This window comes from Hippocampus zosterae, chromosome 1, assembly GCF_025434085.1.
Source record: "Hippocampus zosterae strain Florida chromosome 1, ASM2543408v3, whole genome shotgun sequence".
In the NCBI taxonomy this organism is placed as follows: Eukaryota; Metazoa; Chordata; class Actinopteri; order Syngnathiformes; family Syngnathidae; genus Hippocampus; species Hippocampus zosterae.
In genome coordinates this window covers 22,124,562-22,147,607 of record NC_067451.1, presented here as the reverse complement: position 1 = coordinate 22,147,607, position 23,046 = coordinate 22,124,562, and the positions used below count along the sequence as shown (strand labels likewise).

At 44.6% G+C, this 23,046-nt stretch overlaps 1 protein-coding gene across 5 annotated transcripts; it reads right to left on the bottom strand.

Annotated features, from left to right (window-relative positions):
* On the bottom strand, window positions 1–3,159 carry LOC127610897 (hepatitis A virus cellular receptor 1 homolog). 5 transcript variants are annotated; one of them, XM_052081370.1, is made up of 6 exons: window positions 3,012–3,159; window positions 2,580–2,918; window positions 1,607–1,666; window positions 1,455–1,528; window positions 1,047–1,140; window positions 1–949 (listed from the first exon to the last, which is right to left on the bottom strand). In XM_052081370.1, exons 1-6 carry the CDS (start codon window positions 3,052–3,054, stop codon window positions 879–881), a joined length of 681 nt encoding a protein of 226 aa, XP_051937330.1. In that variant the 5' UTR covers window positions 3,055–3,159; the 3' UTR covers window positions 1–878. The 5 variants fall into 5 exon arrangements, with proteins under 5 accessions (XP_051937330.1, XP_051937331.1, XP_051937329.1 ...); XM_052081369.1 differs by having other exon boundaries at window positions 39–949; window positions 2,580–2,933; XM_052081371.1 differs by having other exon boundaries at window positions 38–1,140; window positions 2,580–2,933.
* Between the last annotated feature and the right edge of the window lie 19,887 nt (window positions 3,160–23,046).

The window sequence follows — 23,046 nt, the reverse complement described above, 5'->3', positions numbered from 1 at the left end:
TTTAAAGTTTACATAATCAGTTTAATAGTTCAACCTTGAACTTTGACTGCATAACGTATGTGTCAAAAAACAGAGTATATGCCTAGTTTATGGCACAAATGACAATGTCAATCATTTTATTTCAAGGCAATTTCATAGAGTTCACATAATTACTGTAGAACGCATGAATAAAACAGAGTATGTAGATGAGAAAGTGTGTCAGAAAAAATCCTGCACTGCTTCCACAAAAGTTTTTTCAAATCCAAATTACGAGTTTGATTGAAGCACCCTCTTCGCACATATTCTCAGGTTTCTCTGCCTGGCCTTTATGCAGTCCTGGAAGGATTGTGTGTGTGTGTGTGTGTGTGTGTGTGTGTGTGGAGGAGGTGGGGGGGTTAATCACTGGGAGTCAAGGTCAGGTGAGCAGTCCAAAATGACGAGGTTCTGCTCAGCCAAGAATTGTTGGATGCTTAGGTCATTGTGATGTCATGTTTTTCTGGCCAGACAGCCGTTGGCGTTGCCGTACCACAACTTTCGCCTCTTCAACTACATAAAATATCACAGAATTTCTTCGCAGTGCGGCCCACACTGAAGCGGGAAACTTGTAGTTTGTCGTTTGAGGGTGACATGTCCGGTACAGCAGTCTTTCAGCTTTTCTGACGAGCATCGTATGCTCATCGACTTGAATGTTGTTTTTAATCTTTGTATTTAATCATTAAGATAAGATAAGAAAAGAAACTCTATTTGTCCCACACTGGGGAAATTTGCAGTCTACAGCAGCAAAATTGGGGGGACAGTGTTTAATTGCACAAAATAAATGTTTCAGAAAATACAATAACAATTATAATATTACAAACGTAGAACAACAAAAAGACCCAGAAGAGCAAAAGCAAGTGATTTTAGATCATTTCATACACATTCTCTCTTGTTGATGTTTTTAGGTGTGTAAGTGGCCGAGGTCGTTTCTCTGCTGTGAGACAATGAACAGGAATTTGTTAGCTCTGTCAAATGACCTGATCTTCATCTACAAGAGATATTACAAACTACATTTACCACGTGATACTTACAAGCAATAAAGATTGGGATTATGAGCACAGTAAGAGAAATAATTGCTGCGATTCTGCAAATGTTGCCCACTTCCTGGAATGCGCTGGCTGCCTCCTGCAATGAAAGTTAACCCAATCATTGGAGGAAACTGCCAAAAGGAATTCAATACTGAACAGTAAAGATGGTGACATCTTATGGTGAAAACTTGCAATAACTGCTTTGCGCCCTTTAAATTACAATCATCGTTCTTAATTAATGACTAAATGTGTGGATATTGTATCGTAGGTTTTAGGGACGATTTATAAAATAGGGCTTGTTGCAAAGTCTAAAAATCTTCACTTGTAAGGTGTATGATGCGTGCTGCAATATTTAGCCCAACTAATCTTTTCCGGTCACGTTTCCTCACAAGCACAAAAGCAGAGTCATACCTCAGCTCTGCCTTTCCAGTTTAATGTCAAATCATCTCCTCCTGCATGTTCAAATTCAGACACTTCTGAAATGGCTTTAAAGGAAGATGACACATGCCGATGAATGATCAATGTTTCTTTGATTGCGATGATTCCTGATTGACTGTGCTCACCTTGTTGTCTTTTAGCGGTCACTGGCAGACTGACCTGAGTAACAGGTTGTTGCGAAGGTGCTGTGGAAAAAAATGGCTCAACCGCAGAAGGTTGATTTGTAAGGACTAAAAACAAACACAGGAAAATAGCAAAACACAAATAGCAAGAATGGAACAGTGCAAAGACAAAGGCTTTGACATTTAACAATCACTTAATTGATCATGTATGTAAAAGTAAAATATCAGATCTGTTTGACACAGAAGCATTTGCAAAGAGGTAGTGGGGAAAAAAAGGCCAGCCAATCGCAGGACTCTACATAATACGATAAAATACGATAAAACAGCATGCATACAGTAAACTGAACCGCAGGGCAATATATATATATATATATATATATATATATATATAGAGAGAGAGAGAGAGAGAGAGAGAGAGAGAGAGAGAGAGAGAGAGAGAGAGAGAGAGAGAGAGAGAGAGAGAGAGAGAGAGAGAGAGGGAGAGAGGGAGGGAGGGAGGGAGGGAGGGAGGGAGGGAGGGAGGGAGGGAGGGAGAGAGAGAGAGAGAGAGAGAGAGAGAGAGAGAGAGAGAGAGAGAGAGAGAGAGAGAGAGAGAGAGAGAGAGAGAGGGAGGGAGGGAGGGAGGGAGGGAGGGAGGGAGGGAGGGAGAGAGAGAGAGAGAGAGAGAGAGAGAGAGAGAGAGAGAGAGAGAGAGAGAGAGAGAGAGAGAGAGAGAGAGAGAGAGAGAGAGAGAGAGATTTATGATTAGAAGATACTAGCTATACTGTGCTACTTTGCATGAAAAAAATGACTTTAGAGGTTCGTAAAAATTAGACTGTACACAGCCCATCTCGAAATAATGTGAGAAAAAAGCCATATGAATGTCTTCATGACCACATTTTGTGTCCACTGCTGTGCAAAGAAGAAGGAGGAGAGAGATAGACAGGAAATGAAGCCGCAAGTGGCAGTGCTTAAACAGAAGAAACCACATATTCACCTTCCTCCACAGCCAAATATATGTTGACTTTATAGTCGTTGAACATCCCTGGTATCTCGACCCTGCAGCCGTACACGCCAGTGTCACCTGGTCGAACATTCAGAATTGTCAGGGACACGTCTCCATCACTGAGGTGGCCCAGGAGCTGATACCTGGACTCGCTGATAAAGCTCACCACCCCATCTTCAGCGTAGATGATCGTGTTTGAGCATGTAAAAGTGGGGACCTTTCCTCGACCCCAACAGAAGCTCAAGAGACCATGAGCTTGGGCACTATAGGCACAGGGCATTGTGACATTGTGCCCTACATGACCACTGACTTTGAGAGCCTCGGCGTGAACTGCATAGGACGACACTGGATCACAGCTCTGAAATGTGAACCCCTCACAGCACACCTACATAGAGCTACAACAAGCACCAGATATTGACTTACCTTGGCTCACGACGGACAGGAATAAATACCACATAGCACGCATGTGGAGACTCTTGTATAACTATAGAGTACACTGAAATCAGTCACCCTATCTTCCCCGGCACAGTGGCATGATGTGTCATCTATTTTCAACTTCCCTGTCTTGACAATCAGGAAGGAAAACGAGCACTTAGATAAACCTTTGAGTTCCATTTTGATCAATAGTGAAAAAAGAAACCTGATGAATAATACATCCATCCACTGTCTAATCCGCTTTTCCTCACATGGGTCGCGGGCATGCTGGAGCCTATCCCAGCTGTCTTTGGCCAGTGAACTGGTTGCCAGCCTGTCGCAGGGCACTCAATAATACGCAAAAAAAAAATAACATAACCACCAGACAGTAAACTGTACATAAAGATCTAAATGAAGAACATGGCTTATACAGTATGGATAGGGTAAATAGCTCTCTCTCTCTCTCTCTCTCTCTCTCTCTCTCTCTCTCTCTCTCTGTCTCTTTATATATACATATAAAAATCCTCGTCTCACCCCCCCTCGGGTGGTGTCTGTCCCTCATTCAGCTCGGGTCCTCTACCATAAGCCAGGAAGCCTGACGGTTCTGCTCAGTATCCTTGCTGTTCCCAGCACTGCACATTTCTGGACTGAGATGTCCGATGGTGTTCCCGGGATCTGTTGCAACCACTCATCTAGTTTGGGGGTCACTGCCCCGAGTGCTCCGACCACCACAGGCACGACTGTCACCTTTACCTTCCAGGCTCTCGCCAGCTCCTCTCTGAGCCTGTGGTATTTCTCGAGTTTCTCGTGTTCCTTCTTTCTGATGTTTCCATCACTTGGGACCGCTACATCCACTACAATGGCTTTCCTCTGCCCTTTATCTATGATCACGATATCTGGTTGCTTCGCCAATACCATCTTGTCAGTCTGGATCTGGAAGTCCCACAGGATCTTCGCTCTGTCATTCTCCACCACCATCGGAGGTGTTTCCCATTTTGACCTTGGGGTTTCCAGTCCATACTCCACACAGATGTTTCGGTAGACTATGCCAGCCACCTGGTTATGGCGTTCCATGTAGGCTTTCCCTGCCAGCATCTTACACCCTGCAGTTATGTGTTGGATTGTATCAGGTGCCTCTTTGCACAACCTACACCTTGGGTCTTGTCTGGTGTGGTATATCTGGGCCTCAATGGCTCTGGTGTTCTGGTGGTGGGCCTGCTCCTGAGCAGCCAGGATGAGTGCCTCTGTGCTGTCCATTCTCTGAGTACGTCATCCTTTGGAGCCTTTTCCTTGATGTATTCATGGAGCTTGGATGTTTCATCCTGGACAGTGGCTCTCACACTCACTAGTCCCCGGCCTCCTTCCTTTCGGCTTGCGTACAGTCTAAGGGTGCTCAATTTGGGATGGAACCCTCCATGCATTGTTAGGAGCTTTCGGGTCTTAACGTCCGTGCTCTGAATCTCTTCCTTTGGCCACCTTATTGTTCCTGCAGGGTATCTGATCACTGGCAGGGCATGGCTGTTTATTGATCGGGTTTTATTCTTGCCATTGAGCTGGCTTCTTAGGACTTGCCTCACTCGCTGGAGGTATTTGGCCATAGCTGCTTTCCTTGTTGCCAGTTCGAGGTTGCCATTGGCTTGTGGTATAACGAGAACTTGTAGCTGTCCTCAATGTCTGCTATTGTTCCTTCAGGGAGTGAGACCCCTTCAATGCGGACTACCTTTCCTCTCTTAGTCACCATCCGACTACATTTCTCAAGCCCGAATGACATCCCGATGTCGCTGCTGTAGATCCTGGTTGTGTGGATCAAGGAGTCTATGTCCCTTTCGCTCTTAGCATACAGCTTTATGTCATCCATGTAGAGGAGGTGACTGATTGTAGCTCCATTTCTGAGGCGGTATCCATAGCCTGTCTTGGTGATTACTTGGCTTAGGGGGCTCAGTCCTATGCAGTAGAGTAGTGGGGAGAGTGCATCACCTTGGTATATGCCACATTTGATGGACACTTGGGTAAGTGGCTTGCCATTGGCTTCAAGTGGGGTTTTCCACATCCTCATCGAGTTCACAACAAACGCTCTTAGGATTCTGTTCACCTTATACAACTCCAAGCATTCAGGGATTCATGTATGTGGCATCGAGTCATAGGCTTTCTTGTAATCAATCCAGGCTGTGCACAGGTTGGTACGTCAGGACCTGCAGTCTTGTGCGACAGTTCTGTCAACCAGGAGCTGATGTTTAGCTCCTCTGGTATCTCTCCCAATGCCCTTCTGTGCTTTGCTCATGTATTGATCCATGTGTGCGCTTATCTTAGCCGCAGTGATGCCTGACATGAGCTTCCATGTTGTGGGGTGACAGGTTATTGGCCGATAGTTGGGTGGGACTGCACCCTTTGAGGGATCCTTCATGATCAGGATTGTTCGCACTTTGTTAGCCATCCTGGGTGAGTCCCATCCCTCAGCAGCTGGTTCATTTGTACTGCTAGACGCTCATGGAGTGCTCTGAGTTTCTTTAGCCAGTAGGGTTGGACCATGTCCGGGCCTGGTTTCCATTTCTTTCCAGTTCTTCATATCTGAAACTCTTTCCTGTATGTCTGCCACTGTTATGGTAAATGGGTTCTGTTCAGGGAGGTTGCTGTGCTCCTCTCTCAGGGTCACCAGCCATTGTGCACTGCTGTTATGTGCAACCTCCTTCTCCCATATGCCTTTCCAGTACCTTTCAGTTTCCAGTCTTGGTTGGGTCAGCTCTGTTGTTAGGACCCTGCCACTGAGCGTACACATTCGCAGGTTGTGTAGCGAACAGCGTGTTTATTCGTCTGGCCTCATTCTCTTTCGTGTAACCCTTTAGGCGGCTGGACAAGGCTTGGAGCCTTTGTTTGGCAGTTTCGAGTGCTTCAGGTAGGGTTATCTGGATGTACCTTTCGGGTATCGGCCTTCTCATCACACCTCTCTGAGCCTCCGTCAATTGACTCACATCTTTCCGAGCTGCCTTGATCTTAGCCTCCAACCGTCTTTTCCATGGTGGGTAACGTATCTCATGGCTTCCATGGTTGCTCTTATAGCCAAGCATCTCAAGGATCACTGACGCTGAAGCGTATATCAGCTCATTGGTTTCCATGATCGTTACGGTAGGGATCGCCCTCAGTGCTGCATTCGCACTTTCCATGAGACTTTCAGGCGGTACTTCACATAGCCGTTGTAATCGGTTTCTAGGTTGCCCAGCTTTCATTCTCACCATGATCTTAGCTTTCAGGTCAGTTGCTGCATCGCTCAGCATTCATTCACTGAGCTACCAGTTGTTTCATGGTCAACCGTGACTGTGGGGTTCGAAGTAACCATTTAGCCCACATTCTCTGCATGTAATGCTTGAGTAGTAGCATTCTAACAGAGCCATGTTATCGCATCTCGCCCATCTTAAGGTGAGAGGGTCTGAAGGATCTTGCCCAAGGACCCACACTGGATGGTGTTAAGTGCTCATTTTTTTCCCCCAAGCGGGAATCGAACCACCGTCTCCCGTATGCCAAACTGATGCCTTACCAACTGAGCTATCCAGCCGCTATATAGCTTCTTTTGTGTGTGTGTGTGTATATATATATATATATATATATATATATATATATATATATATATAGAGAGAGAGAGAGAGAGAGAGAGAGAGAGAGAGAGAGAGAGAGAGAGAGAGAGAGAGAGAGAGAGAGAGAGAGAGAGAGAGAGAGAGAGATAGATAGATAGATAGATGGATGTTCACATGGAGGTAGTTTAATAATAGGTCTCGGTCCCTGTAGAAATGTGTCTGGGGACAATTCAGGATCTCTGTGTTGACAAGAAAATGTGTAGAGATGTCAGCTTTCATTTTAGGGAACCTCGGGCATTTTGCCTTTCATAACCAACTTCTATGTGGTTCGTTCTCTGACATCGATGAACAATCCTTGGAGGTTTAAATGAAAAACTCGGGCCAGATCCCATGTGACCCTGTCGCTGGGTCTACAAATGGTTGCTATTTTACAGAACCAGCATGAGTGTCCTCATTTTAACCTCGAGCTCCTGCCCCAAACATTAGCTGGAGAGGTTTATTTTATTTTATTTCTTTAACTTTCATTTTTTGTCCAGTAGAAAATTTGAGACACTGTTATACCTCTGTAGAGATGAAGCTTCAAATTTGGGTTCAGGGCTGTCAAAGTGCTAAGAAGTCCTAAGAAGCCAAAGTGTCTCACAAATCAATGCCTGAGCAACTTCTGCTGATGTCTGATAAAACACGGAGCAAACAGAGAAGAAGAAGTGAGACTCCAGAGGTCAAGTCTGAATTAATTTTAGCATTGGAGGAGGTGGTTTCCCACACATTCGCATCCTGGGGAGTGCAGAAAACTTGCTGCATTCAGTGTATAGTTAAGTTCTGTAAAGGTGAGGAAAGAAAAAAAAAGCTCTAATCTGAGATATGGTCAACATGCTGAGCTGCCAACGGCTTTCGTCAATAGAGTTCTTGTCACCCGATGTCAGTCGGACGAAAAACTGCCAAAACGCCCTGTCAAACTGTCGTCACTGACGTTTATTTGAACCACATGCACTTATCATGCTGCACAACAAGACAACCTAGGACAGAAAAACATTGTTTATTGGGACACTTAAGCTGCGCTTAACTCAACATTTCTTTGTATTGTTATGTCAGTACACTAAGTGCTGCAGGAAAAGGTCTTTGTTTTGAGTATCCCAAATAGCTAAGAGCGGACACTTCCTTAGGTTAAATATTTAGGTTTACTAACAATGAAGAGTCTTCACAGGAAAAACCTTTAAAAGCACAGAAAAAATAAATCTGCATGATTTAGTATGGAACATTTCAAGGACCTCAAACAAATATAGTTTGCCCATCGTAATCAGCATGTGAAAGATAACACACTTGTCTGCAACCTCTGCATCATCAGTTCGATCACAATTCCCAGGAGACCACCAGAAACGACTTACTGTGAAGTCTGAATCAATCGACAATTTTGTCATTTGTTAATTTGTTGGATGTCTCAGGGTGACAGGTTAACCTTATTGCAATTGATGCTATACTCCTCCTACTATGACACCATTTGACATGGGACGTGAAATGTGGTCAAAAGGTCTGCAGTGAATTTGCTTTTACATTAGAAGAAAAAGCCTCTTAACAGTGCCATTCTCAAGAATCAAGCTTGCCATTGAAGAGCACTTTTGCACCTATAAATGTTTTTAATATTCCCTGTTCATTCACCTACTGATGACGCATCATCAGGATCAACTTGGGATTTAAGTATCTTGCTCAAGGACAGTGCGACATGGTCATAAGGGCTCACGATCGAACCGACAACCGAAATGCTACTGGTTTACGTGCTGTCAAAATGGAAAAAAAGTCAACAAGAAGAGCTGAGCAAATGGTGGCCTGTGACCTGTGTGAGTGTGTGTGTGTGTATGCGTGTGTGTATGTGTGTGTGTGTGTGTGTCAACAGTTCTACTCCATTACTGGCTTCTGACTTCCCACTGATACCCCTCCTGGGATTGTGTCAAAATATCTCCCTCTTGCCTCCTATTCATATCCCTCCTGGGGGTATCAGAGTGCTTGAGGAGTTTGGGAGCGGAGACACCTCACTCCTGGAAAAGAGTTGGATGAGAGTGTGGTAAAAAAAAAAGCTGGACTGAGTCTATCGAATGAAAGGAAATAAGTACGGTAATTTGTTGAAGTGTTGTTGGGATGACATTGTTATATTTTATGGACAGTAGATTTTAATGCTGAAGATGTTTCCCACTGCCATGTCAGAGGGTTCTGATCAGCTGAGCTCTTAGTGTCTAAAGTGCGACAGCATATGGCAAGCCATTTGAGCATTTATTCCACATCCCTGATATCAGACATGAGTGTGTTACACTAGTTCGATCTTTTTCAGCACTAGTTGGACACTCAGCCACACTAGTGACACACTTTGTCGAACTCGTTGCATACAAACTGACTAGTCATTCGTTTTCAGCAACATGTTAACTTGTCAATCATGGATTATTCTAACATGTTAACTAGTGACCCATGTGTCCAACTAGTGCTGAAAAAGACCGAACTAGTGTAACATACTCATATTTGGCATCAGGGATGTGGAATAAATGCTCAAATGGCTTGCCATAGCGGCATGACAAAGGCAGATATGATTGGGTGCAAAAAAAGAAACTTCCTTATATTATATTATTATGAGTATATCATTAACAGCAACTCAGTGGAAAGACCAGAGGATGGGTACACATTACACAGATTTTAAAATCATTGTATTGTCTCCCCATTAGTTTCAGGATGGATTTTAGGGGGGGGGGGGTGTTTTGCTTTTTAAATATATCTCAATGATCTTTGACCATCATATTGATCTGATATGCTTTTATTATCTCAACTCTTGTGGGCCATGAGGTCCTCCGGCACGGGACTTTTAATTGTTCCCAGAGCTACAGGCGCCATTCACCCATTATGGCCCACGCCTCTGGAGCAGGTCATCAAGACTGATTTTAAAAGGAGGCTCAAGACATACCTATTTAGTTTTGTTTTTAACAAATTATTATTATTATTATTTGCGGCACAGTGAACTGCTGGTAAGCACGCCACCCTCACACTGCAGCGGTGCAGGGTTCGATTCTGGCTCCAGCCTTCCTGTGTGCAGTTTACAGTGCCTCAGTTGCAGTTTCCTCCCACATTCCAAAAACATGCATGGAAGGTTAATGAAACGCTCCAATTGTCCCTTGGTGTGAGTGTGAGCACGAAAGGTTGTTCGTTTGTGTGCCCTGCGATTGACTGGCAACCGGTTCAAGGTGTACCCCACTTACTGCTCGGAGACAGCGGGGATGGGCTCCAGCATGCTTGTAACCCTCGTGAGGATGGTCGGAACTACCTTTTCATCTACTTGGGTCAGTGCGTAATGTGTAAGCTAGGCAGGACACCACGCTGCTCAATTAGGCAATCGGTCTGAGTTTGACTCTTGACAATCACATTATGGTAGAGCATGTGGAGGAGTCATGTGGGTCTTTTTTGTTTGTTTGTTTGTTTTAGCTCCAAATTGCCATTTGTGATGTTTTTGGAAAAAAAACGGTGAGGAGTTGTGGCAACACTACAAACCTTGTGAAACGCCTCCGGCTGAATCATAACAAAGAATATGATGAGGGTTTGTTGTGGGCAGAAGAGGAATGCACAGTATCTTTCCTTTGGTGTTGCAGGCAGGAACTATCCACGTATAAAGGGAGAAATTGTCAAGCTTCGAGTAGTGCTAAGCACTGTTACAGTTTTTTAAAAAACCTTTAGAAATATGAGCGTTTCCTTAAAGCTCATATTTTGTTAATTTTGGATCACCATAAAAACGGAATTCTTAAATATTATCACTACTTATTCTGTTAGATATTTTCAATTAGACCAAATGTTTTTTTTTGTTTAAAACAACAATAACCCAACAATAATGAACTTGACCTTATCTTAAATATTTTTTGTTTCACATCACATTGTTGAACATTGTGGAATTGCTTAAAACATACTGTAATTAAATGCTTTTGTCCTTATTTGAACCATATGCTTCACTGAGAGTCGACATTTAAATAAATGCTAATCTTCTATTTTGGGTTCATATTTTATATCTGACTCCAGAGGCATTAGAGTGCCACACCAGTCATGAAACTCACCACATGTCACTGGGTTTGGGCCGTCTACAAGCAGCTGAACTGCATATCTTGATTGGATATTTGTGTCCATCTCTGGCGTTTTCTGCTCCTGTGCTTTGTTGTAATTGTGACACGTGTGTCATTTTTCTTCTTGGCCTGTGTATCTTTTATAATTAGGTCCTCCCCGGGCATTTTCTGCAGATGTGATGTTTTGACTTGTTGTATTAAACCACCTGTGGATAATTTGTCCTCAGCATGTGTCCTTTTGATCAATTTGTATACATTCTCCGACTTTTTGGACTAGTTTGTGGTTTCATTTTGTTATATTGAACCACGGGTGGTGCGTTCCACCCGATGTTCCACCGCAGGTGTGGATTTTATTTTTGGCGTCGAGAGAGTGGGTATCTTCATCCAACTGTGGCAGTGGGTAACTCTTTGCCAGCATGTGCCAAAAGCTGGATAGCATTAACGCGAGCTTCTTCGTTTGAGCACTAGCCTTGAGTCCTTCACACAGACCAAGTGTACTGCAGATGATCTCGTCCGGCAGGAGGCAGCCCTCTTTTGTGAGTACAGTAAACACCCTCACCGTATATATAACTGTGATTTCTTGCTGGCCTGTCGGCTTTCATGGTTCCACTGTGAGCATTTCTAATAATCATGCATATTTTAAGGAGACATTAAGTGATCTGTCAGTCAGATGAGGTGGCACCAGCACCTGATGTGTTAGCAATATTTTCCTTTGAATGACTCACCCTATTCTGCCTCTGATTGGCTCATTAGTTCTCATGTCAAAAGCGTTAACAAGAACATTAACGTACTTGGCGTTTGATTCCACGTGCTTCAAGAGGCTAATGGGTTGCACCAGCAGGTCACAGGTGACTTTGTCATAAGTAAAATCTCAACCTAGATATGACTTGTATTTGACCTTAGACGTATTACAAAAATGGAAACATTTCAAAAGGCTCGCATAATATTGTAAGCACGATGTAGTCACATGAGGACACTCAGAAACTTTCCTGTACGGGAATTTGCAAACATAAACATGCCCAGATGCTCCCAAGATGTCTAGGAACGCAGGGTAGAGAAGAGTTCTCCTGACCTGTCACTGATCCATATCCTGCTCTGATTCTACTGGGAAAACAAGTTATGTCTTACATGTGCAGCCACCCATTATGAGGACAGAGGGATGCTGAGAAAACACAACATGAGGAGAAGACCAGTGGGAGAAAAATATCCTCTTCACTGATAGCTTGATGCTTCTATTTTCATGAAGCTGAAGAGAGAACCATGAGAGAAAAACAGCGACATAATTGGTCAAAGAAGTTAATCAAGTGCAGGTTAGAGGTTTAATTCCTCCAGGTTATTCTCTTATCCCCGCCACTGCTTCTGTCAGACTGTTTTTTCCTGTCGGCCAAGCTGAGCCTCAATACAGTGAATCTCAACAAGTCTGGAATCTGTGTCACCAAAGAGAGCATGAGTCGAGTTTCATGAGAAAACGGATGTTTGTCTGCCATTCATCGACAGTTCAATTAAGTTGTGTGAGTGAAAAATGCTGCCCTGGGCAGAATCCAGCAATTTCTCATATTCATATAGCCGTTCGGTGACTTTATGCTCTACATCACAGGTGTCAAAGTCAAGGGGCCAGATCTGGCGCGCCACATCATTTTATGTGGCCCGCGAAAGCAAATCAAGCATGACAAGTTCCATGATGCTTGCTGAAGTCTGAACCAAAAGCTCAAATTGTCATGTGTAATCCACAATAACAGTCATTATTCTTGCCTTCTGATTTTAAAATTAGTTATCCATCAATTTGTTGTGTCTGTAATATGTGGAGGTGATTAAACATTTATATGGTTTCACAAAATTTATAATGGCCTTCCAAGGGAAACCATAACTACAATGTGGCCTGGGCCAAAAAGAGTTTGACACCCCTGCTCTACATGGTTAACCTCAATCAAAAACTATAGGCTTCTATTTGAAACATGTGGACAATGGGTTTTCTCTGATAATGAACTTTAATTAAATGAATGTGAAATTTATAATCATGGAGAGAAAAACATCACATTAGCCAAACATCATTCCAATGTTGGTCACAGTCGCTAGAAGGCAGACAATCTCGTGTGTGTGTGTGTGTGTGTGTGTGTGTGTGTGTGTGTCTGACGATCGGCATACAATGACTATTGTTTTTTGGGTTTTTTTTTTGAGGGGGGGCTTTTTAGTCCATCATAATACATCATAAAAGTCCACATGCAAACTAGTGCTGAAAATGTATACTCTGGGGTTAAAAATGCACTCTTCGAAGAGCATTCACAATGACATGAAAAAAAAAATTGGTGAAACTAAGACTGAGGAAAAAGTTGTAAAGTTTCAAATACAAAATTGCTATATTGCAAGTTATATTCTTTTAAGAAACAACATTTAATTAAAGCAGGCAAAGTTAAAAAGTGACACCCAATTATAAACGCCTCGAAAATGCTTTGCATTACTGCATTAAAAAAAGTAGTACTTTCTGTTATGGCACTACTTTTTCAATTTATTGCTGCCATCATTGTTTAAGGCAAATTGATCTAATTTATACGAAGTACCAACGGAACACTTAACATATGCTGGCTCGTATCTTGAAGCCGGCACGAGCCAGCATTATGGTGATGGAGGCAAAGAAAAACTCCCTCTTTCTGTCACGTTGTGCCCGAATCGATAGAATGATCGCTCCGTGCACAACAAAATAAGAAAGTGGATCCCCGAAATAGCAGACACAAAAAGAGATTTTGTCAGATAACAAAAGGAGTCTTTAATAACGAACACAAAATAACCCGACAGACAAAAAGCGCTGGTCAAAATAGGGACCAGGGATAAAATAGAAGGACAACTGAAAACGCTTGCGGAAAAAGATGGCAAGGAGGGTCAGATTAGAACAATGAATATAAGTTTCACTCGCAAGAGGAACAACGATGCGTAATAACAGCCACAATGCTAAGAGGCAATGAATAAATGCAAGTAGGAATTGGGCAAGAGAAATTCTGGCACGGCGTGGAATTCTCCGGCAGTGAGTGGACTGCCAGAGCGTCCAAATAAAGACTGAGCAATTACTCCCTAATGGGTGACAGGTGTGTAAACGGCGGGCAGAAAGGCCGCCCCCTGCTGGCAACCCCGGGACGTGACACTTTGAAAGAAACCTCATCGTGGAGTGTCCTCCTGCCTCCACCATATTGGCTCAAAATGAGAGACAGAGGGATCATACTAATGAAGAAAAATGCAATCGAAATTTGATGGATGCCCTAATGATTAGACATCATAATGGCCTAACATTTTTAACATAACTATGCTAATGGTATTACTATTGCTTTACAGTAAAGGTTTCGTAAATGTTCCAGAGCCAACATTGTTAAGAAGTACAATTATCTATGCTAAAGAGTATGAAGTTTTCATTTATTTCTTGAGGCTTCACCAACAACTGGAGAACAGAAGAAGTTTATTCCGTTCTGATGCCAAGGCCAGGTTAGCTGTGGAATGTCTCCCCAATGGCATCATGTTTTGTGTGTGTGGTTATTGTGTTTGTTGATTCGTGCTATCGGCAGAGGCAAGAATTGAATGAATGGATCCATGAGAGCGGGAGCAGCAACCGACTCAGATTGCATGTTTGGTCATGATAGAGGTCAGGCAACCTACTGCCACCCTGTCCAAGTCATAAATCGAAGTCGACATGAGTTTTTGTAAATACCTGCCCAAGGCCGGATTTAACACTGCAAGTTACAAGTTACACAATTCTTATTCTTTGCTTTCAATTCGGCTATGTGCCATCACCATATAAACAGGAAAAAAAACTGCACGGACTCGGATATCCTTAGAAAGGAATCAGTCCTCTTGAAAAACATTGATGTGGCATCCAATTCAGCCTTTGACACAAATAGGTAAGCAAGAGTTCCAGCGGCAGTGAAACAGTCACAACCAAAGCAAAGCTTGTTTTTATTCATTCAATTTTATTTGGTTTTGACTGATCACATTGATTGGATTTAAGACGTTTTCCCAATGCTGCAACTTTTGGAACTTTATCACATTTGAGCAAGTGTAGCAGCAGGGTCACAGTCAGGGTCAGCGTCGGAATCTGTACTCCGAGCAAATTAATGACTCGAGGAATGTCAGGAATTTATATATACACACATGCACCTTGCCCACTGAGCTAAGGGTCTATCTTCAGCACAGATTACTGTTTAATGAAAGGAACGGAAGGAAGCTTGTGTGCACAGGCCGACACAATGGCGAGGAGTGGAGAGGAAGCCGAGTTGGTGGAAGAAAAACTCACCCGGAAGGTCAATTGGAGCATTCGTCAGGGAGATTTGTGTTCCAAACATGTAGCTCACACCAAACATTATTTGTATTTTCAACCATAATCGAAAGTAGAAAAAAGTTGAATTTATGCGATTGCTGCCTTCAATTCTGAACTACAGCGGAATCACATCATTGAACTCACAAAAGTCAAATTTGTCAGAAACTAGGGTATAGAATTTGTACTGCTTCTAAACCTCATAAAGCATAAACTAATCCAAATAGTTTATATAAAGGTTTATATCAGGGGTGCCCAAACCTTCGGATCGAAGATCTACTTTTCGATCAACTAACCTTATCTACCCTTACCGACAGACACACACACACGCCAGTGGCGTGCGGTGAGGTTCACGGTTGGTGAGGCACCGACTCCTTTAGTGTCAGATTTACAAATATGTCAACCAAAAACAGTAGCTTATTCAATTGGCTACTGGTTATTTCATATCCAAAATTTGATCCCGTGGGTTCTCCAGCGTTCAATATTCTATTGTATTTTTCTTAGACTAATCTATGTTGTTATAAGATTTTAAGATATCCTTTATTTGTCCCGCAATGGGAAAATTACAATCAGAATTCAGAAAGGACAATTGTTTTTGACAGGCTCTGCAGTTTGGTGTCATCAAAATGTTGTGACGTCTCATTAAATTTTGTACAGTCGACCAAACCGAGGAAAGCTAGCTCACAAAATGATCAAACCTAGCTTTCATCTGAACACTGATGTTGTCCATAATCTTGTGGAACATTTGTTTTCTCTCATGTCTGACCGACTGATTTCTTCCACTGTCGTTTCGGCCAAGTGTGCTGCATTTCTGCTCAAATCGCTCATACAGTGTGTTAAAGTCCCGTCTCATGCGTTCAACAACTCTGATGGTGTCGTGGGTTCGCGCACAACAATATCCAATGTCCATGACTTTGTTTTGCAGCACTCTAAAAAGTGCATCAGTTTCACTGAAAATGCCCTCATATGCAATCATTAATAAGCATGTAGAATGTAGATGCTTTTGACAGCCATTGATCATATGCAGTGACCATCATATGAGTATCATTGTCCCAGCGATCGAGATCATATGTTTGCGCTACTAGTTTTTTAACACAGCTGTTTTCTCCAACACTTCCAAGACATACGCAGCTACAGCAGGGGCTCGCCTATCATCACTTCCTAAAAATGCTTCCATCAACACAGTCCACTTCACTTTTGGCTACATAGCGCAAAATAACAGAGATCTGTGCTTTGTTTGTGATATCCGTAGTCTCGTCCAACTCTATGGCAACAAATGGGGCAGAATTGATCTCCCTTTTTAGATCATTTATTATCACAAAGCTTCAATTATATCGTTCTGTATTCTAATGGACAAGCCAGAAAACACAGTGGATGAGTCCAAATGTCTAGCTAACCTCTCATCTTTCTCAGCAAAAGCATGTAATAGTTCTACATAATCGCCACGATTAGAAGAGCTTGCCCTCTCGTCGTGACCACGAAATGCCAACTGCCGTTTAGCGAAAAAGCAGGTTGAATGAATGAGGTCTTTCACAATCTCTCCGTTTTCCTTTACCATGGCATTGCGGATGCTTACGTTGAGCCTCCACTGTTCGTTCAATGCCAAATCGATCCTTGCGCTTTTCATGTCACAATATCCCGTGTTAGTCCAGATATTGTCACAAGTTGAGAACAAAATGCAGGGAAAAAAGTAAAAACGGGTTTTCGAAGGACAGCCACGTCACCGTTCTTTCCGGCTGTACCATCCATCCATCCATCCATCATCTACCGCTTATCCGGGGCCGGGTCGCGGGGGCAACAGCTTTAGCAGGGAAGCCCAGACTTCCCTCTCCCTAGCTACTTCTTCCAGCTCTCCCCGGGGGATCCCGAGTCGTTCCCAGGCAAGCTGGGTGACATAGTCTCTCCAGCGTGTCCTGGGTCTTCCTCGGGGTCTCCTCCCGGTGGGACATGACCGGAACACCTCACCGGGGAGGCGCTCAGGAGGCATCCGAATCAGATGCCCAAGCCACCTCATCTGGCTCCTCTCGATGTGGAGGAGAAGCGGCTCGACTCTGAGCCCCTCCCGGATGACTGAGCTTCTCACCTTATCTCTAAGGGAGAGCCCGGACACCCTGCGGAGAAAACTCATTTCAGCCGCTTGTATCCGGGATCTCGTTCTTTCGGTCACGACCCATAGCTCGTGACCATAGGTGAGGGTTGGGACGTAGATCGACCGGTAAATTGAGAGCTTCGCCCTTTGGCTCAGCTCCTTCTTCACCACGACAGACCGATACAACGTCCGCATCACAGCAGACGCTGCACCGATCCGCCTGTCGATCTCCCGCTCCCTCCTACCCCCACTCGCGAACAAGACCCCAAGATACTTGAACTCCTCCACTTGGGGTAAGATCTCCTCCCCGACCCGGAGAGGGCACTCCACCCTTTTCCGACTGAGGACCATGGTTTCAGATTTGGAGGTGCTGATTTTCATCCCAACCGCTTCACACTCGGCTGCGAAACGCTCCAATGAGAGTTGGAGAGCCCCGTTTGAAGGAGCCAACAGCACCACATCATCTGCAAAAAGCAGGGATGTAATACTGAGGCCCCCAAAACGGACCCCCTCAACGCTTTGGCTGCGCCTAGAAATTCTGTCCATAAAGGTTATGAACAGAATCGGCGACAAAGGGCAGCCTTGGCGGAGTCCTACCCCCACTGGAAACGATTCCGACTTACTCCCGGCAATGCGAACCAAACTCTGACATCGGTGGTATAGTGACCGAACAGCCCGTATCAGGGGGTTCGGTACCCCATACCCACGAAGCACCCCCCACAGAACTCCCCGAGTGACACGGTCAAACGCCTTCTCCAAGTCCACAAAACACATGTAGACTGGTTGGGCGAATTCCCACATACCCTCAAGGACCCTGCTAAGGGTGTAGAGCTGGTCCACTGTTCCACGGCCGGGACGAAAACCACACTGCTCCTCCTCAATCTGAGGCCCGACTTCCTGACGGACCCTCCTCTCCAGCACCCCTGAATAGACCTTACCAGGGAGGCTGAGGAGTGTGATCCCTCTGTAGTTGGAACACACCCTCCGGTCCCCCTTTTTAAAAAGAGGGACTACCACCCCGGCCTGCCAATCCAGAGGCACTCTCCCTGTTGACCACGCGATGTTGCAGAGGCGTTTCAACCAGGACAGCCCCACAACATCCAGAGCCTTGAGGAACTCCAGGCGGATCTCATCCACCCCTGGGGACTTGCCACCGAGGAGCTTTTTAACCACATCGGTGATTTCAACCACAGAGATAGGAGAGCCCACCTCAGAGTCCCCAGGCTCTGCTTCCTCCAAGGAAGGCGTGTTGGTGGAGTTGAGGAGGTCTTCGAAGTACTCTGCCCACCGGTTCACAACGTCCCGAGTCGAAGTCAGCAGCGCCCCATCCCCACTGTACACAGTGTTAGTGGTGCACTGCTTCCCCCTCCTGAGACGTCGGATGGTGGACCAGAATTTCCTCGAAGCCGTCCGGAAGTCGGCTTCCATGGCCTCACCGAACTCTTCCCACGCTCGGGTTTTTGCCTCGGCGACCACCGAAGCCGCGGCCCGCTTGGCCAATCGATACCCGTCAGCTGCCTCTGGGGTCCCACAGGCCATAAAGGCTCGATAGGACTCCTTCTTCAGCTTGACGGCATCCCTTACTGCTGGTGTCCACCAGCGAGTACGGGGATTGCCGCCACGACAGGCACCAACCACCTTACGGCCACAACTCAGATTGGCCACCTGAACAATAGAGGCACGGAACATGGTCCACTAGGGCTCAATGTCCCCCGCCTCCCCCGGAACATGGGAAAAGCTCTGTCGGAGGTGGGAGTTGAAACTCCTTCTGACAGGGGATTCCGCCAGACGCTCCCAACAAACCCTCACTATACGTTTGGGTCTGCCAGGACGGACCGGCATCTTCCCCCACCATCGGAGCCTAATCACCACCAGGTGGTGATCAGTTGACATCTCCGCCCCTCTCTTCACCCGAGTGTCCAGAACATGTGGCCGCAAATCCGATGATACAACCTCAAAGTCGATCATCGAACTGCGGCCTAGGGTGTCCTGGTGCCAAGTGCACATATGGACACCCTTATGTTTGAACAAGGTGTCCGTTATGGACAATCCGTGACAAGCTCAGTAGTCCAATAACAAAACACCACTCGGGTTCTGATCGGGGGGGGCCGTTCCTCTCACTGTCATTGCCCACGTGAGCATTGAAGTCCCCCAGCAGAACAATGGAGTCCCCAGCAGGAGTACTCTCCAGCACACCCTCCAAGGACTCCAAAAAGGGTGGGTATGCTGAGCTGCTGTTTGGTGCATATGCACAAACAACAGTCAGGACCCGTCCACCCACCCGAAGGCGGAGGGAGGCAACCCTCTCGTCTACCAGTGTGAACCCCAATGTACAGGCACTGAGCCGGGGGGCAATGAGTATGCCCACACCTGCTCAGCGCCTCTCACCGTGAGCAACTCCAGAGTGGAAGGGAGTCCAACCACTCTCGAGAGAACTGGTACCAGAACCAAGGCTGTGTGTGGAGGCAAGTCCAACTATATCCAGTCGGAAATTCTCTGCCTCACACACCAGCTCGGGCTCCTTCCCTGCCAGAGAGGTGACATTCCATGTCCCAAGAGCTAGCTTCTGCAGCCGAGGATCGGACCGCCAGGGTCCCCGCCTTTGGCTGCCGCCCAGCTCACATTGCACCCGACCCCTTTGGCCCCTCTCATGGGTGGTGAGCCCATGGGAAGGGGGACCCACGTTGCCTCTTCGGGCTGTGCCCGGCCGGGCCCCATGGGTGTAAGCCCGGCCACCAGGCGCCTGCCAACGAGCCCCACCTCCAGGCCTGGCTACAGAGGGGGGCCCCGGTGACCCGCGTCCGGGCAAGGGAAACTGAGATCCATTAATTTTACTCATCATAAGGGGTCTTTTGAGTGGCTGTACCACTGCGTTTGAAAAGTTGTCCGGGCTCTCCCGTAGTTTGAAGCAAACCTTTTTGCTCCGGCGTTGGTCTACCTGTGTTAATCACGTCCACTTTTGACTGAAAGTCCAGTTTTGAGAAGTTTTTAAACTTCGATATATAATTATTTTCTTCCATTTTGGCTGTCCGACGTAGCAAATTTAAAAAAGGATCGCACTTGACTCGCCTGGCGCCTCTGCGCTGAAGAACAGCGCAACATACCTGTTTGCTCACGTACGCCTCTTAATTGCGGCAGAGAACGATCTGCCGCAACCTGTGCCTTTTCACTGCGGTTTTATTTCCCATCGACAAATCTAAATATGTCACTAAAAAAAACATTAAACCTTAATGGCTTAAAAACATTAGCCAGACTTAGGAAAAGCAGGTCAAATAAATGTATCTACAAACGTTATATTAGCGACGTGCAGATGTACGGCAAGCAGCACATGCCAGTTGCATGTATCAACCCAGTTTGTGATTATTGTGCAATGCAATGCGCATTCAGAGGTGCGGTTCTGCCTCAACTGCCTCCCCTGACCGTACGTCCCTGACACACGCCATAATGAGAAACAGCCTGAAACTGAGGCATGCGACACACTTTTGCAGCCTGTTAACTACCGTAGCTCACACGTACCGTTTTAATGTGCTTCCCTGGACCCTCCTAGATTCCTATTCTTTGCCCGTGCCCTCGGGGAATTGTACACGAAGCAAACTCTGAATGGGAATAATGACAATAAAAGATAGAGCGCAACAGCTCTGATCTTAAGCTGCAATTGCAGACTGCTGAGCGCTAACAACTTCTGGTGACGTAATCACAAGCCACCATAAATTCAAGATTTACCTGCTTTATTTTATTTTTTAAATATTTTTGGGTGAAAATGAGACTGATAAGATGATTAGGGTGCAGCGTACATGAACACAAAAAAATGTTACTAACTAGAGCTGTCAAACGATTAAAATATTTAATCTAATTAAAAATGCAACTGTCATAATTAACTCAAATCAACTAAAAATTAATCGTGATTACTCACACATTTTTTATCGTTTCTGAATTTCCTTTTACATTTTTTGTCATATTTTTCCCCCATTTTAATGCTCTCATCAACATGGAATCATGAATCCGTTTTCTATGAGCCAAATGCAAATATTTTCTGAAATAACAAATTCGATTTTCTATTTTACATGAACATTTTTTACTTGGTACAGTTATTCACACATAATCTCTCACACAATATTGCCGTCCATCAATAATGGTGAAAAAAATATTTTGTCACACAACAGCTGCTTTAACAGCTTTTTTTATGAAATCAAAATAGAGCAATATAACATTGTAAAGTGCACATCTAAGGTACACTAGTACTCAGCCTACAGTGGATTTAAACCATGGTTGCATACTTCATTTTTCTCAAGTTTGCTTTCAACACAGCAGTCTGTTTGTTGAAGAATAACGAGACACCGGAGAACAGTGTTCATTATGTGCCGCTGTATTGGAAACTGCCGGCCGTACAAACAAGCACACGCACTTCCCCTGTGCTGCATGGGCAAACCATTCTGAAAGGGGGTGGGGGTTCACTCCCCCTAACACAGTCAGGCTATGTTGATTGTATTGGTCCTACTTACGCGGTCATTTCGAATGACTACACTTGGTTCGATGACAACACTGGAGACATTTTACTTTCGCTAGGTCGCTACCACTGTAGGGCACTGTCACTGTCAGACGAACACAGAGAAGCTCCACCCGCTCTATTTACATAGACACAGAACACTGTAACCTTCCACACAAAATAGTTCCAAACACGTAAAATCGTGTCAGTGGCATTCATGGTATACCTGTATGATACAGAGAGAGAGAGAAGAACAGATAACTTTGGTCTTGTCAGTGGAGCAATATGGCAACTTTTTAAAAGTAAACATTCATAAACTATTTAGGTATCCGTTTTCGGTGTCTCGCGCTGCCGTGGCTGGCAAAACAGACATGGGCGTGGACTTCTGCAGCGTGGACTTCTTAATCTCGCAAGACAAATTTTAATCCCGTTAAAATTAATTTAAATTAATGCCAATAAAAATGCGCTAAACTGACAGCTCTATTACTAACATGTACAAAGACACACAAATGGTTATTTGTTTTTTTATCTCCTCGACACTCTTCGGATCAACTTGGACCTGTCTTAGATCTACCGGTAGATCAGGATCGACGTAACGGGCACCCCTGGTTTATATAAATGAATAGACAAACAGATTGTAGAGGAATCAAGCGTGTGGGAACAACCAATGAAAATCTCAACTACAAATGATCGTCAGCTGGTATAAAGCTGCGATTCCCCACAGCTCTGAACAGGACAAGTGTGTGGAAAAAAGAATATGCATTTTAAACTTTGCATTACTGATACTCAAGTGGTTCCTCTTCCTGCATTTCATGTCAGCGGGACTGCTAATCCAGGAAATGGCGGGGTTGCATCAGAAAAGGAAGCTAGGGTAAAAAGTGTGCCAAACAAATCTTGACAGCAAGTCAACATGGTCACCACTGATGTGAGAATCCCTCAGTCACAACAATAAGGTTGCATAAATGGTCATTCAACTTTTCTTTTTTTTAATACTTGAATAATAATGAATTTAAACATATTTACGAGTATTTTGATAGATGTTTGTTCTTCAAGCGGGTATATTTAGAACAGTTAACTTATTTTGACACTTACATGGCAGTTAAGAATGTTAGACTGTTACTTCAAACATTGAGCATTAATTACTCATAATTTGATAAAAATGATGGAGAGATTGACAGTGGAATGTGACAGTATTTCAGATTTGAAAAATACGTTGAAATCTAAACATTCTAGGTTCTATTGGATTGGATCAAATGCGAGATTATTTAGTTGCAATGGTGCAAGGCTGACATCGCCCTTAAGCAATTACTCCACTGGTGACCCCATTGTCATTATATCCTTAATTAATTTTGGTCTGTCAAGGAGTCATTTGTCACATACAGTTTCCATCAAATGTGTCCTTAAATGTGTTTAAGGGCACTGTAGGCCCCAAAAATAGGGATAACTTTGTCAGAATATCAGGATATTAAAAGCCAGAGGTAAGGGAGTGCTGTAAAATAAATGATTCACAAGACCAAT

Excerpts from the sequence above, each read along its gene's own strand:
- LOC127610897 (XM_052081369.1), bottom strand. The coding sequence starts at position 3,054 with ATGCGTGCTATGTGGTATTTATTCCTGTCCGTCGTGAGCCAAG. Across the intron at positions 1,529-1,606 it reads GACCGCTAAAAGACAACAAG|CCATTTCAGAAGTGTCTGAA; the intron begins GTGAGCACAGTC and ends CTTCCTTTAAAG. Across the intron at positions 1,141-1,454 it reads ACTGGAAAGGCAGAGCTGAG|GAGGCAGCCAGCGCATTCCA; the intron begins GTATGACTCTGC and ends CTTTCATTGCAG.